Source organism: Cinclus cinclus, chromosome 1, assembly GCF_963662255.1.
Source record: "Cinclus cinclus chromosome 1, bCinCin1.1, whole genome shotgun sequence".
In the NCBI taxonomy this organism is placed as follows: Eukaryota; Metazoa; Chordata; class Aves; order Passeriformes; family Cinclidae; genus Cinclus; species Cinclus cinclus.
Genome location: NC_085046.1, coordinates 151399154 through 151413660, shown reverse-complemented (window position 1 = coordinate 151413660; position 14507 = coordinate 151399154). Strand labels below are relative to the sequence as shown.

At 43.5% G+C, this 14507-nt stretch overlaps 1 protein-coding gene across 1 annotated transcript in view; it reads right to left on the bottom strand.

The window, feature by feature from the left end:
* LOC134058053 (tonsoku-like protein) overlaps positions 1-14507 on the bottom strand; it is a 53394-nt gene that overhangs the window by 25403 nt on the left and 13484 nt on the right. Inside the window, exons 3-5 of the mRNA XM_062515129.1 lie at positions 12947-13098; positions 5750-5902; positions 2698-2823 (exon numbers count right to left, since the gene is read on the bottom strand). Coding sequence (XP_062371113.1) covers positions 2698-2823; positions 5750-5902; positions 12947-13098 — 431 coding nt within the window. The remainder of the gene's footprint in view (positions 1-2697; positions 2824-5749; positions 5903-12946; positions 13099-14507) is intronic.

Here is a 14507-nt window from a genome sequence, read left to right as displayed (position 1 = left end):
AAAAATAACCAAAAAAATTCCCAAATTATCCCTAAAAAGCCCAGGAATTACCTCAAAAACTGCCCCGAAAATTCCCAGGAATCAGCCCCAAAAAATGCCAGGAAATATCCAAAAATAACCAAAAAAATTCCCAAAGTCTCCCTAAAAATGCCAGGAATTACCTCAAAAATAACCTGAAAAATTCCCAAATTATCCCTAAAAATCCCAGGAATTACCTCAAAAACTGCCCTGAAAATTCCCAGGAATCAGCCCCAAAAAATCCCAGGAAATATCCAAAAATAACCAAAAAAATTCCCAAATTATCCCTAAAAATCCCAGGAATTACCCCAAAAATAACCTGAAAAAAATCCCAAATTATCCCTAAAAATCCCAGGAATTACCTCAAAAACTGCCCTGAAAATTCCCAGGAATCAGCCCCAAAAAATCCCAGGAAATATCCAAAAATAACCAAAAAAATTCCCAAATTATCCCTAAAAATCCCAGGAATTACCCCAAAAATAACCTGAAAAAAATCCCAAATTATCCCTAAAAATCCCAGGAATTACCTCAAAAACTGCCCTGAAAATTCCCAGGAATCAGCCCCAAAAAATCCCAGGAAATATCCAAAAATAACCAAAAAAATTCCCAAATTATCCCTAAAAATCCCAGGAATTACCCCAAAAATAACCTGAAAAAAATCCCAAATTATCCCTAAAAATCCCAGGAATTACCCCAAAAACTGCCCTGAAAATTCCCGGAAATTAGCCCAGAAACAGCCCCAAAAAATTCCGGAAATGGCCCCAAAAAATCCTGGGAAATAGCCCAAAAATATCCCGAAAAATTCCCAAATTCTCCCTAAAAATTCCAGGAATTACCCCAAAAATAACCTGAAAAATTCCCAAATTATCCCTAAAAAATTCCAGGAATTCTCCCAATAATACCCCAAAAAATTCCCAAATTATCCCTAAAAAATTCCAGGAATTCTCCCAATAATACCCCAAAAAATTCCCAAATTATCCCTAAAAAATTCCAGGAATTCTCCCAATAATACCCCAAAAAATTCCCAAATTATCCCTAAAAAGTTCCAGGAATTCTACCAAAAATCCCCTAAAAAAATCCCCAAAAAATCCCCTAAAAAATCCCCAAAAAACCCCCAAAAATCCCCTAAAAAAACATCCAAAAAATCCCCAAAAAACCCCCAAAAATCCTCTAAAAAATCCCATTAAAACCTTAAAAAACCCCAAAAAAATCCCCAAAAAAATCCCAAAAATCCCCTAAAAAAATCCCAAATATCCCCTAAAAAAAATCCCAAAAATCCCCAAAAACCCCCAAAAATCCTCTAAAAATCCCATTAAAACCCTTAAAAAACCCCCAAAAAATCCCCAAAAAATCCCAAAAAAACCCCCAAAAAATCCCCAAAAAAATCCCCAAAAAAATCCCAAAAATCCCCTAAAAAAATCCCAAAAAATCCTCTAAAAATCCCAAAAATCCCCTAAAAAATCCCCAAAAAAATCCCCAAAAAATTCCCAAAAAATCCCAAAAAACCCCCAAAAAAATCCCAAAAATCCCCTAAAAAAATCCTCAAAAAATCCCCAAAAAATCCCAGAAATCCCATAAAAAAAATCCCAAAAATCCCCTAAAAAAAAATCAAAAAAATCTCCAAAAAACCCCCAAAAATCCTCTAAAACATCCTATTAAAACCTTAAAAAACCCCCAAAAAATCCCCAAAAAACCCCAAAAATCCCCTAAAAAAATCCCCAAAAAAATCCCAAAAATCCCCTAAAAAAATCCCAAAAATCCCCTCAAAAAAAATCCCAAAAATCCCCAAAAACCCCCAAAAATCCTCTAAAAATATCCCATTAAAACCTTAAAAAAACCCCAAAAAACCCCAAAAAACCCCCCAAAAATCCCCAAAAAATCCCAAAAATCCCCAAAAAAATCCCCAAAAAAATCCCAAAAAATCCCCTAAAAAAATCCCCTAAAAAAATCCCCAAAAACCCCCAAAAATCGTCTAAAAAAATCCCATTAAAACCTTAAAAAACCCCAAAAAAATCCCCAAAAAATCCCAAAAAAACCCCAAAAAAATCCCCAAAAAATCCCAAAAAATCCCCTAAAAAACCCCAAAAAATCCCCTAAAAAAATCCCAAAAATCCCCTAAAAAAATCCCAGAAAAATCCTCAAAAACCCCCAAAAATCCTCTAAAAATCCCATTAGAACCTTAAAAAAACCCCAAAAAACCCCAAAAAACCCCCCAAAAAAACCCCAAAAAATCCCCAAAAAATCCCAAAAATCCCCTAAAAAATCCCCCAAAAATCCCCTAAAAAAATCCCAAAAATCCCCTCAAAAAAATCCCAAAAATCCCCAAAAACCCCCAAAAATCCTCTAAAAATCCCATTAAAACCTTAAAAAAACCCCTAAAAAATCCCCAAAAAAACCCCAAAAAAACCCCAAAAAATCCCCAAAAAATCCCAAAAATCCCCTAAAAAAATCCCCCAAAAATCCCCTAAAAAAATCCCAAAAATCCCCTCAAAAAAATCCCAAAAATCCCCAAAAAAACCCCCAAAAATCCTCTAAAAATCCCATTAAATCCTTAAAAAAACCCCTAAAAATCCCCAAAAAACCCCAAAAAAACCCCAAAAAAACCCCAAAAAAACCCCAAAACCCCAAAAACCCCAAAAAACCCCAAAAAATCCCCTAAAAAACCCCAAAGTTTCCGACCTGCAGTCGAGCGTCTCCCGCGGCGCGGGCGCAGCTCAGGGAATTCCTCAATGGGGTCAGGATTTGGGATGGGGCCGACCCCAAATCCTGTAGGGTCAGAGCCACGTTCAGCCACGTCCGGGACTCCTGGGATTGAGGGGATTTAGGGGATTTATGGGATTTGGGGGATTTATGGGATTTAGGGGATTTAGGGGATTTATGGGATTTATGGGATTTGGGGGATTTTATGGGATTTGGGGGATTGAGGGGATTTATGGGATTTAGGGGATTTATGGGGTTTATGGGGTTTATGGGATTTGGGATGGGGCCGACCCCAAATCCTGTAGGGTCAGAGCCACGTTCAGCCACGTCCGGGACTCCTGGGATTGAGGGGATTTAGGGGATTTATGGGATTTGGGGGATTTGGGGGATTTTATGGGATTTGGGGGATTGAGGGGATTTATGGGATTTGGTGATTGGGAATTTGGCGTTTATGGGATTTATGGGGTTTATGGGGTTTATGGGATTTGGGATGGGGCCGACCCCAAATCCTGTAGGGTCAGAGCCACGTTCAGCCACGTCCGGGACTCCTGGGATTGAGGGGATTTAGGGGATTTATGGGATTTGGGGGATTTATGGGATTTAGGGGATTTAGGGGATTTATGGGATTTATGGGATTTGGGGGATTTTATGGGATTTGGGGGATTGAGGGGATTTATGGGATTTAGGGGATTTATGGGGTTTATGGGGTTTATGGGATTTGGGATGGGGCCGACCCCAAATCCTGTAGGGTCAGAGCCACGTTCAGCCACATCCAGGACTCCTGGGATTGAGGGGATTTATGGGATTTATGGGATTTGGGGGATTTGGGGGATTTAGGGGATTTATGGGATTTAGGGGATTTATGGGATTTGGGGGATTTGGGGGATTTGGGGGATTTGGGGGAATTTGGGGGGATTTATGGGATTTGGGGAATTTGGGGGATTTGGAGGATTGAGGGGATTTGGGGGATTTTTTGGGATTTGGGGGATTTGGGGGATATGGGGGATTTGGGGAATTTATGGGATTTATGGGATTTATGGGATTTGGGGGATTTGGGGGTTTTATGGGATTTATGGGATTTATGGGATTTATGGGATTTATGGGATTTGGGGGATTTATGGGATTTATGGGATTTATGGGATTTATGGGATTTGGGGGATTTATGGGATTTGGGGGATTTATGGGATTTGGGTGATTTGGGTGATTTGGGGGATTTGGGGGGATTGAGGGGATTTATGGGATTTGGGGGATTTGGGGGATTTCAGGGATTTCGGGGGATTTGAGGGATTTGGGGGATTTGAGGGATTTGGGGGGATTTATGGGATTTATGGGATTTGGGGGATTTGGGGGATTTGGGGGATTTATGGGATTTAGAGGATTTGGGGAGATTTATGGGATTTGGGGGATTTATGGGATTTGGGGGATTTGGGGAATTTGGGGAATTTGGGGGATTTGGAGGATTGAGGGGATTTGGGGGATTTTTTGGGATTTGGGGGATTTGGGGGATATGGGGGATTTGGGGAATTTATGGGATTTATGGGATTTATGGGATTTGGGGGATTTGGGGGGATTTGGGGGATTTATGGGATTTATGGGATTTGGGGGATTTGGGGGATTTCAGGGATTTGGGGGATTTCTGGGATTTCTGGGATTTGTTGGATTTAGGGACTTCAGGTGATTTATGGGATTTGGTGTTTGAGATTTGAGGTTTATGGGATTTGGGGTTTGGGATTTGTGGGATTTATGGGATTTGGGGGAATTTAGGGGATTGAGGGGATTTGGGGAATTTGGGGGGATTTCTGGGATTTATGGGATTTGGGGGATTTGGGGGATTGAGGGGATTTGGGGGATTTTTTGGAATTTGGGGAATTTGGGGGATTTGGGGGATTGATGGGATTTATGGGATTTGGGGGATTTGGGGAGATTTGGGGGGATTTGGGGGATTTATGGGATTTAGGGGATTTATGGGATTTGGGGGATTTGGGGGATTTATGGGATTTATGGGATTTATGGGATTTGGGGGATTTGGGGGATTTGGGGGATTGGGGGATTTTTTGGGATTTGGGGGATTTGGGGGATTTATGGGATTTGGGGGATTTGGGGGATTAATGGGATTTATGGGATTTATGGGAGTTGGGGGATTTGGGGGATTTGGGGGATTTTTTGGGATTTGGGGAATTTGAGGCATTTGTGGGATTTTGGGGGTTTATGGGATTTAAGGCATTTTGGGGGGGGGATTTTTTTTGGGGGGGCGGGATTTTTTTGGAAATTTGGGAATTCAGGCTCAGGAATTTGGGGATTTTTTTGGGTTTTTTTTTTTAGGGGGGGATTTTTTTGGAAATTTGGGAATTCAGGCTCAGGAATTTGGGGATTTTTTTTGGTTTTTTTTTTTTAAGGGGGGGATTTTTTTGGAAATTTGGGAATTCAGGCTCAGGAATTTGGGGATTTTTTTGGGTTTTTTTTTTAGGGGGGGATTTTTTTGGAAATTTGGGAATTCAGGCTCAGGAATTTGGGGATTTTTTTTGGTTTTTTTTTTTTAAGGGGGGGATTTTTTTGGAAATTTGGGAATTCAGGCTCAGGAATTTGGGGATTTTTTTGGGGTTTTTTTTTTTGGGGGGGATTTTTTTTTTGGATGGGGTGGGATTTTTTTGGAAATTTGGGAATTCAGGCTCAGGAATTTGGGGATTTTTTTGGGGGTTTTTTTTTTGGGGGGGATTTTTTTTTTGGGGGGGGGGGGCGGGATTTTTTTGGAAATTTGGGAATTCAGGCTCAGGAATTTGGGGATTTTTTTTGTTTTTTTTTTTTTTTAAGGGGGGATTTTTTTGGAAATTTGGGAATTCAGGCTCAGGAATTTGGGGATTTTTTTTGTTTGTTTTTTTTTTAAGGGGGGGATTTTTTTGGAAATTTGGGAATTCAGGCTCAGGAATTTGAGGATTTTTTTGGGGGGAGGATTTTTTTTGGGGGGGGGGGGAATTTTTTTGGTTTTTTTTTTTTTTTTTGGGGGGGGGTTGGAATTCGGGGCCGTTTCCACCTCCAGGGGCTCCCCCTGGCGCAGCTCCAGCTCCTTCTGGAAATGCTCCAAAGCTCTGGAATGTTCTCCCAGATCCCGGAACGTCGTGGCCAGCGAGACGTGGATCACGGCCAGGTCCCGAGCCTCGAAACCCAGGGATTCAGCCAGGGCCAGCTGGGAGCAGAATTCCCAAAAAATTTAAAAAAAAAAAAAAAAAAAAAATTAAAAAGATTAAAAAAAAAAAATAAATGGGAAAAGAGGGGAAAAAAAATGAGAAAAAAAGTGGGAAAAGAGGGAGGGAAAAAAGAAAAGGAAAAGAAAGAAAAAAGGAAAAAAGGGAGAAGAGGGAGGGGAAAAATAAAAGGAAAAAAAAGGAAAAAAAAAGAAAAAAAGAAAAAAAGTGGGAAAAGAGGGAGGGAAAAAAGAAAAGAAAAGAAAAAGAAAAAAAAAGAAAAAAGTGGGAAAAGAGGGAGAAGAATAAAAGAAAAAAAGGAAAAAAAAGAAAAAATAAAAAAGTGGGAAAAGAGGGAGAAAAAAAGAAAAAGAAAGAAAAAAAGTGGGAAAAGAGGGAGGGAAAAAATAAAAGGAAAAAAAGAAAAAAAAGAAAAAAGTGGGAAAAGAGGGAGGGAAAAAAAAGAAAAGAAAAAGAAAAAAAAAAAGGAAAAAAGAAAAAAGTGGGAAAAGAGGGAGGAAAAAAAGAAAAGAAAAAGAAAAAAAGAAAAAATGGGAGAAGAGGTAGGAAAAAAGAAAAAGAAAAAAACAAGAAAAAAAGGGAAAAAAGTGGGAAAAGAGGGAGGGAAAAAAAGAAAAGAAAAATTAAAAAATGAAAAAAAAAGAAAAAAGTGGGAAAAGAGGGAGGAAAAAAAGAAAAAAAAAAGGAAAAAAAAAGAAAAAAGGAAAAAGGGAAAAAAGTGGGAAAAGAGGGAGAAGAAAAAAGAAAAAAAGGAAAAAAAAAAGAAAAAAGGAAAAAAGTGGGAAAAGAGGGAGGAAAAAAGAAAAGGAAAAAAGAAAAAAAAAGAAAAAAAGAAAAAAGAGGGAGAAGAGGGAGGGAAAAATAAAAGAAAAAAGAGGAAAAAAGGAAAAAAAAGGAAAAAAGTGGGAAAAGAGGGAGGGAAAAAAAGAAAAGAAAAATTAAAAAATGAAAAAAAAAAAAAAAAGTGGGAAAAGAGGGAGAGGAAAAGAAAAGAAAAAGGAAAAAAAAAGAAAAAAAAAGGAAAAAGTGGGAAAAGAGGGAGAAAAAAAAGAAAAAAGAAAAAAAGGAAAAAAAAGAAAAAGAAAAAAGTGGGAAAAGAGGGAGGAAAAAAGAAAAGGGAAAAAAAAGAAAAAAAAAAGAAAAAAGTGGGAAAAAAGGAAGGAAAAAATAAAAGAAAAAAAGAAAAAAAAAGAAAAAAAGAAAAAAGAGGGAGAAGAGGGAGGAAAAAAATAAAAGAAAAAAAAGGAAAAAAAAGGAAAAAAAAGGAAAAAAGTGGGAAAAGAGGGAGAAGAAAAGAAAAGAAAAAGGAAAAAAAAAGAAAAAAGAGGGAGAAGAGGGAGGGAAAAATAAAAGAAAAAAGAGGAAAAAAAAGGAAAAAAAAGGAAAAAAGTGGGAAAAGAGGGAGAAAAAAAAAGAAAAATGAAAAAGAAAAAAAAAAAGAAAAAAAAAGGAAAAAAGTGGGAAAATGTCTCAGTTATTCCCAGATTATTCCCGGAGTTTTATCAGATTGTTCGTAGATTATTTCATGGATAAATCCCAGATTTTTTTTCAGGATAATTCCCGGATTATTTTCATGGATAAATCCCAGATTTTTTTCAGAAAAATTCCCAGATTTTTTCAGGATAATTCTAAGATTTTTCCTGGATCATTCCCAGATTTTTCCAAGATAATTCCCAGATTTTTTCAGGATAATTCCCAGATTTTTTCAGGATAATTCCCAGATTTTTCCAATATAATTCCAAGACTTTCCCAGGATAATTCCCGGATTTTTCCAGGATTATTCCCAGATTTTCCCAGGATCGTTCCCAGATTATTTAATGGATAAATCCCAGACTTTTCCAGAAAAATTCCCAGATTTTTCCAAGATAATTGCCAGATTTTCCCAGGATAATTCCCAGATTTTTTTCAGGATAATTCCCGGATTTTTTCAGGATAATTCCCAGATTTTTCCAAGATAATTCCCAGATTTTTTCAGGATAATTCCATGACTTTTTCAGGATAATTCCCGGATTTTTCCACGATAATTCCCAGATTTTCCCAGGATCATTCCCGGATTTTTCCAGGATTATTCCCAGATTTTTTCCAGGATTGTTCCCAGATTATTTAATGGATAATTCCCAGACTTTTTCAGAAAAATTCCCAGATTTTTCCTGGATCATTCCCAGACTTTTCCAGGATAATTCCCAGATTTTCCCAGGATCATTCCCAGATTTTCCCAGGATAATTCCCAGATTTTTCCTGGATCATTCCCAGACTTTTCCTGGATAATTCACACATTTTTCCAGGATAATTCCCGGATCCTTCCTGGATAAATCCCAATTTTTTTCCTGGATAAATCCCAGATTTTTTCCTAGAAAATCCCACATTTTTCCTGAGTAATTCCCAGATTTTTCCTGGATCATTTCCACATTATTCCCGGATTTTTCCTGGATCATTCCCAGATTTTTCCCATATCATCCCCACATTATTCCCATTTTTTTCCTGGATCATTCCCACATCATCCACGGATTTTTCCCAGATTTTTCCCGGATCACTCCTGCATTGTTCCCGGATTCTTCCCGGATAACTCCCCGTTATTCCCAGATGAATTCCCAGCTCTTTCCCTCGTTATTCCCAGATTTTTCCTGGATCATCCCCAGATTTTTCCCAGATCACTCCCACATCATTCCCGCATTTTTCCCAGATTTTCCCCGGATCACTCCCACATCATTCCCAGATTTTCCCAGATTTTCCCCGGATCACTCCCACATCATTCCCAGATTTTTCCCCGGATCACTCCCACATCATTCCCGCATTTTTCCCAGATTTTTCCCCGGATCACTCCCACATCATTCCCAGATTTTCCCCGGATCACTCCCACATCATTCCCAGATTTTCCCAGATTTTTTCCCCGGATCACTCCCACATCATTCCCAGATTTTTCCCCGGATCACTCCCACATCATTCCCGCATTTTTCCCAGATTTTTCCCCGGATCACTCCCACATCATTCCCAGATTTTTCCCATTTTTCCCCGGATCACTCCCACATCATTCCCGCATTTTTCCCAGATTTTTTCCCCGGATCACTCCCACATCATTCCCAGATTTTCCCCGGATCACTCCCACATCATTCCCGCATTTTTCCCAGATTTTTTCCCCGGATCACTCCCACATCATTCCCAGATTTTCCCCGGATCACTCCCACATCATTCCCGCATTTTTCCCAGATTTTTCCCCGGATCACTCCCACATCATTCCCAGATTTTTCCCAGATTTTCCCCGGATCACTCCCACATCATTCCCAGATTTTCCCCGGATCACTCCCACATCATTCCCGCATTTTTCCCAGATTTTCCCCGGATCACTCCCACATCATTCCCAGATTTTTCCCATTTTTCCCCGGATCACTCCCACATCATTCCCAGATTTTCCCAGATTTTTCCCCGGATCACTCCCACATCATTCCCAGATTTTTCCCCGGATCACTCCCACATCATTCCCGCATTTTTCCCAGATTTTTCCCCGGATCACTCCCACATCATTCCCAGATTTTTCCCATTTTTCCCCGGATCACTCCCACATCATTCCCAGATTTTCCCCGGATCACTCCCACATCATTCCCAGATTTTTCCCCGGATCACTCCCACATCATTCCCAGATTTTTCCCATTTTTCCCCGGATCACTCCCACATCATTCCCAGATTTTCCCAGATTTTTCCCCGGATCACTCCCACATCATTCCCAGATTTTTCCCCGGATCACTCCCACATCATTCCCGCATTTTTCCCAGATTTTTCCCCGGATCACTCCCACATCATTCCCAGATTTTTCCCCGGATCACTCCCACATCATTCCCGCATTTTTCCCAGATTTTCCCCGGATCACTCCCACATCATTCCCAGATTTTTCCCATTTTTCCCCGGATCACTCCCACATCATTCCCAGATTTTCCCAGATTTTTCCCCGGATCACTCCCACATCATTCCCAGATTTTTCCCCGGATCACTCCCACATCATTCCCGCATTTTTCCCAGATTTTTCCCCGGATCACTCCCACATCATTCCCAGATTTTTTCCCCGGATCACTCCCACATCATTCCCAGATTTTCCCCGGATCACTCCCACATCATTCCCGCATTTTTCCCAGATTTTTTCCCCGGATCACTCCCACATCATTCCCAGATTTTTCCCAGATTTTCCCCGGATCACTCCCACATCATTCCCAGATTTTCCCCGGATCACTCCCACATCATTCCCGCATTTTTCCCAGATTTCCCCGGATCACTCCCACATCATTCCCGCATTTTTCCCAGATTTTCCCCGGATCACTCCCACATCATTCCCAGATTTTTCCCATTTTTCCCCGGATCACTCCCACATCATTCCCAGATTTTCCCAGATTTTTCCCCGGATCACTCCCACATCATTCCCAGATTTTTCCCCGGATCACTCCCACATCATTCCCGCATTTTTCCCAGATTTTTCCCCGGATCACTCCCACATAATTCCCAGATTTTCCCCCGGATCACTCCCACATCATTCCCGCATTTTTCCCAGATTTTTTCCCCGGATCACTCCCACATCATTCCCAGATTTTCCCCGGATCACTCCCACATCATTCCCGCATTTTTCCCAGATTTTTCCCCGGATCACTCCCACATCATTCCCAGATTTTTCCCAGATTTTCCCCGGATCACTCCCACATCATTCCCAGATTTTCCCCGGATCACTCCCACATCATTCCCGCATTTTTCCCAGATTTTCCCCGGATCACTCCCACATCATTCCCAGATTTTTCCCATTTTTCCCCGGATCACTCCCACATCATTCCCAGATTTTCCCAGATTTTTCCCCGGATCACTCCCACATCATTCCCAGATTTTTCCCCGGATCACTCCCACATCATTCCCGCATTTTTCCCAGATTTTTCCCTGGATCACTCCCACATCATTCCCAGATTTTTCCCCGGATCACTCCCACATCATTCCCAGATTTTTCCCCGGATCACTCCCACATCATTCCCGCATTTTTCCCAGATTTTTCCCCGGATCACTCCCACATCATTCCCAGATTTTTCCCATTTTTCCCCGGATCACTCCCACATCATTCCCGCATTTTTCCCAGATTTTCCCCGGATCACTCCCACATCATTCCCAGATTTTCCCAGATTTTTCCCCGGATCACTCCCACATCATTCCCAGATTTTTCCCCGGATCACTCCCACATCATTCCCGCATTTTTCCCAGATTTTTCCCCGGATCACTCCCACATCATTCCCAGATTTTTTCCCCGGATCACTCCCACATCATTCCCGCATTTTTCCCAGATTTTTCCCCGGATCACTCCCACATCATTCCCAGATTTTTCCCAGATTTTCCCCGGATCACTCCCACATCATTCCCAGATTTTTCCCCGGATCACTCCCACATCATTCCCAGATTTTTCCCATTTTTCCCCGGATCACTCCCACATCATTCCCAGATTTTTTCCCCGGATCACTCCCACATCATTCCCAGATTTTTCCCAGATTTTCCCCGGATCACTCCCACATCATTCCCAGATTTTCCCCGGATCACTCCCACATCATTCCCGCATTTTTCCCAGATTTCCCCGGATCACTCCCACATCATTCCCGCATTTTTCCCAGATTTTCCCCGGATCACTCCCACATCATTCCCAGATTTTTCCCATTTTTCCCCGGATCACTCCCACATCATTCCCAGATTTTCCCAGATTTTTCCCCGGATCACTCCCACATCATTCCCAGATTTTTCCCCGGATCACTCCCACATCATTCCCAGATTTTCCCAGATTTTTCCCCGGATCACTCCCACATCATTCCCAGATTTTTCCCCGGATCACTCCCACATCATTCCCGCATTTTTCCCAGATTTTTCCCCGGATCACTCCCACATCATTCCCAGATTTTTCCCAGATTTTTCCCCGGATCACTCCCACATCATTCCCAGATTTTCCCCGGATCACTCCCACATCATTCCCAGATTTTTTCCCCGGATCACTCCCACATCATTCCCGCATTTTTCCCAGATTTTTCCCCGGATCACTCCCACATCATTCCCAGATTTTTTCCCGGATCACTCCCACATCATTCCCGCATTTTTCCCAGATTTTCCCCGGATCACTCCCACATCATTCCCAGATTTTCCCCGGATCACTCCCACATCATTCCCAGATTTTCCCCAGATTTTCCCCAGATCACTCCCACATCATTCCCAGATTTTTCCCCGGATCACTCCCACATCATTCCCAGATTTTCCCCGGATCACTCCCACATCATTCCCAGATTTTCCCCGGATCACTCCCACATCATTCCCAGATTTTTTCCCCGGATCACTCCCACATCATTCCCGCATTTTTCCCAGATTTTCCCCGGATCACTCCCACATCATTCCCAGATTTTTTCCCCGGATCACTCCCACATCATTCCCAGATTTTCCCAGATTTTCCCCGGATCACTCCCACATCATTCCCAGATTTTTTCCCCGGATCACTCCCACATCATTCCCACATTTTTCCCAGATTTTCCCCGGATCACTCCCACATCATTCCCGCATTTTTCCCAGATTTTCCCCGGATCACTCCCACATCATTCCCGCATTTTTCCCAGATTTTTCCCCGGATCACTCCCACATCATTCCCAGATTTTCCCCGGATCACTCCCACATCATTCCCAGATTTTTTCCCTGGATCACTCCCACATCATTCCCAGATTTTCCCAGATTTTTCCCCGGATCACTCCCACATCATTCCCAGATTTTCCCCGGATCACTCCCACATCATTCCCAGATTTTCCCAGATTTTTCCCCGGATCACTCCCACATCATTCCCGCATTTTTTCCCCGGATCACTCCCACATCATTCCCGCATTTTTCCCAGATTTTTCCCCGGATCACTCCCACATCATTCCCGCATTTTTCCCAGATTTTTCCCTCGTTGCTCCCGGATAAATTCCCAGCCCTTCCTTTCCCCCGTTATTCCCGTTTTTTTTTATTCCCCCCGGACGGTTCCCGGATTTTTCCCGTACCTGTTTCCCGTAGTACTCGGCCGCCCTGCGGAAGTCCCCGAGCTGGGCCAGGCTGTCCCCGAGGCGCTCGCACAGGGACACGGCCGGGGACGCAGAGGGGACAGCGGCGTCACCTCCGGACAGACGGGACAGACAGCGGGACACGCGCGAGGCTGAGGGGACACACGGGGACAGCGTCGGGGACAATGGGGACAGGGTTGGGGACAATGGGGACAGCGTTGGGGACATCGGGGACAGCGTTGGGGACATTGGGGACGGACGTTGGGGACATTGGGGACAGCCCTGGGGACATTGGGGACATTGGGGACAATGTTGGGGACATTGGGGACAGCCCTGGGGACATTGGGGACATTGGGGACAATGTTGGGGACATTGGGGACAGCGTTGGGGACATTGGGGACAGCCCTGGGGACAATGGGGACAGCGTTGGGGACATTGGGGACAGCCCTGGGGACAATGGGGACGGACGTTGGGGACATTGGGGACAGGGTTGGGGACAATGGGGACAGCGTCGGGGACAATGGGGACAGCCCTGGGGACACTGGGGACAGCGTTGGGGACATTGGGGACAGCCCTGGGGACAATGGGGACATTGGGGACAGCGTTGGGGACATTGGGGACATTGGGGACAATGTTGGGGACATCGGGGACATCCCTGGGGACACTGGGGACAGCTTTGGGGACAATGGGGACAGTGTTGGGGACATCGGGGACAGCCCTGGGGACAATGGGGACAGTGTTGGGGACATTGGGGACAGCTTTGGGGACATTGGGGACAGTGTTGGGGACATTGGGGACAGCCTTGGGGACAATGGGGACAGCTTTGGGGACATCCCTGGGGACATTGGGGACATCCCTGGGGACACTGGGGACAGCTTTGGGGACAATGGGGACAGCCCTGGGGACATTGGGGACAGTGTTGGGGACATTGGGGACAGCTTTGGGGACATCCCTGGGGACATTGGGGACATCCCTGGGGACATTGGGGACATCCCTGGGGACATTGGGGACAGCGCTGGGGACATTGGGGACATTGGGGACATTGGGGACAATGGGGACAGCCCTGGGGACATTGGGGACATCCCTGGGGACATTGGGGACAGCCCTGGGGACATCACTGGGGCTTGGGACATTTGGGAGCCAATTTTGGACATTTTTGGGTGACTTGGTGCCAATTTGGGGACACCTGGGGACATTTCCGTGTCACGTGGGGCCGTTTTGGTTCCATTTTGGGCCATTTTGGTTCCATTTTTGGGGCCATTTCAGTTCCATTTTGGCTCCATTTTTGTTCTGTTTTTGGGGCCCTTTCAGTCCCATTTTTGGGCCGTTTTTAGCTCCATTTTGGGGCCATTTTGGCTCCATTTTTGTTCCATTTCAGTCCCATTTTTGGGGCCATTTTGGTTCCATTTTGGCTCCATTTAGGTTCCATTTTTGGGGCCCTTTCAGTCCCATTTTTGGGGCCATCTCAGTCCCATTTTTGGGCCATTTCGGCTCCATTTTGGGGCCATTTCAGTTCCATTTTTGGGGCCATTTCAGTTCCATTTTTGGGGCCATTTTGGCT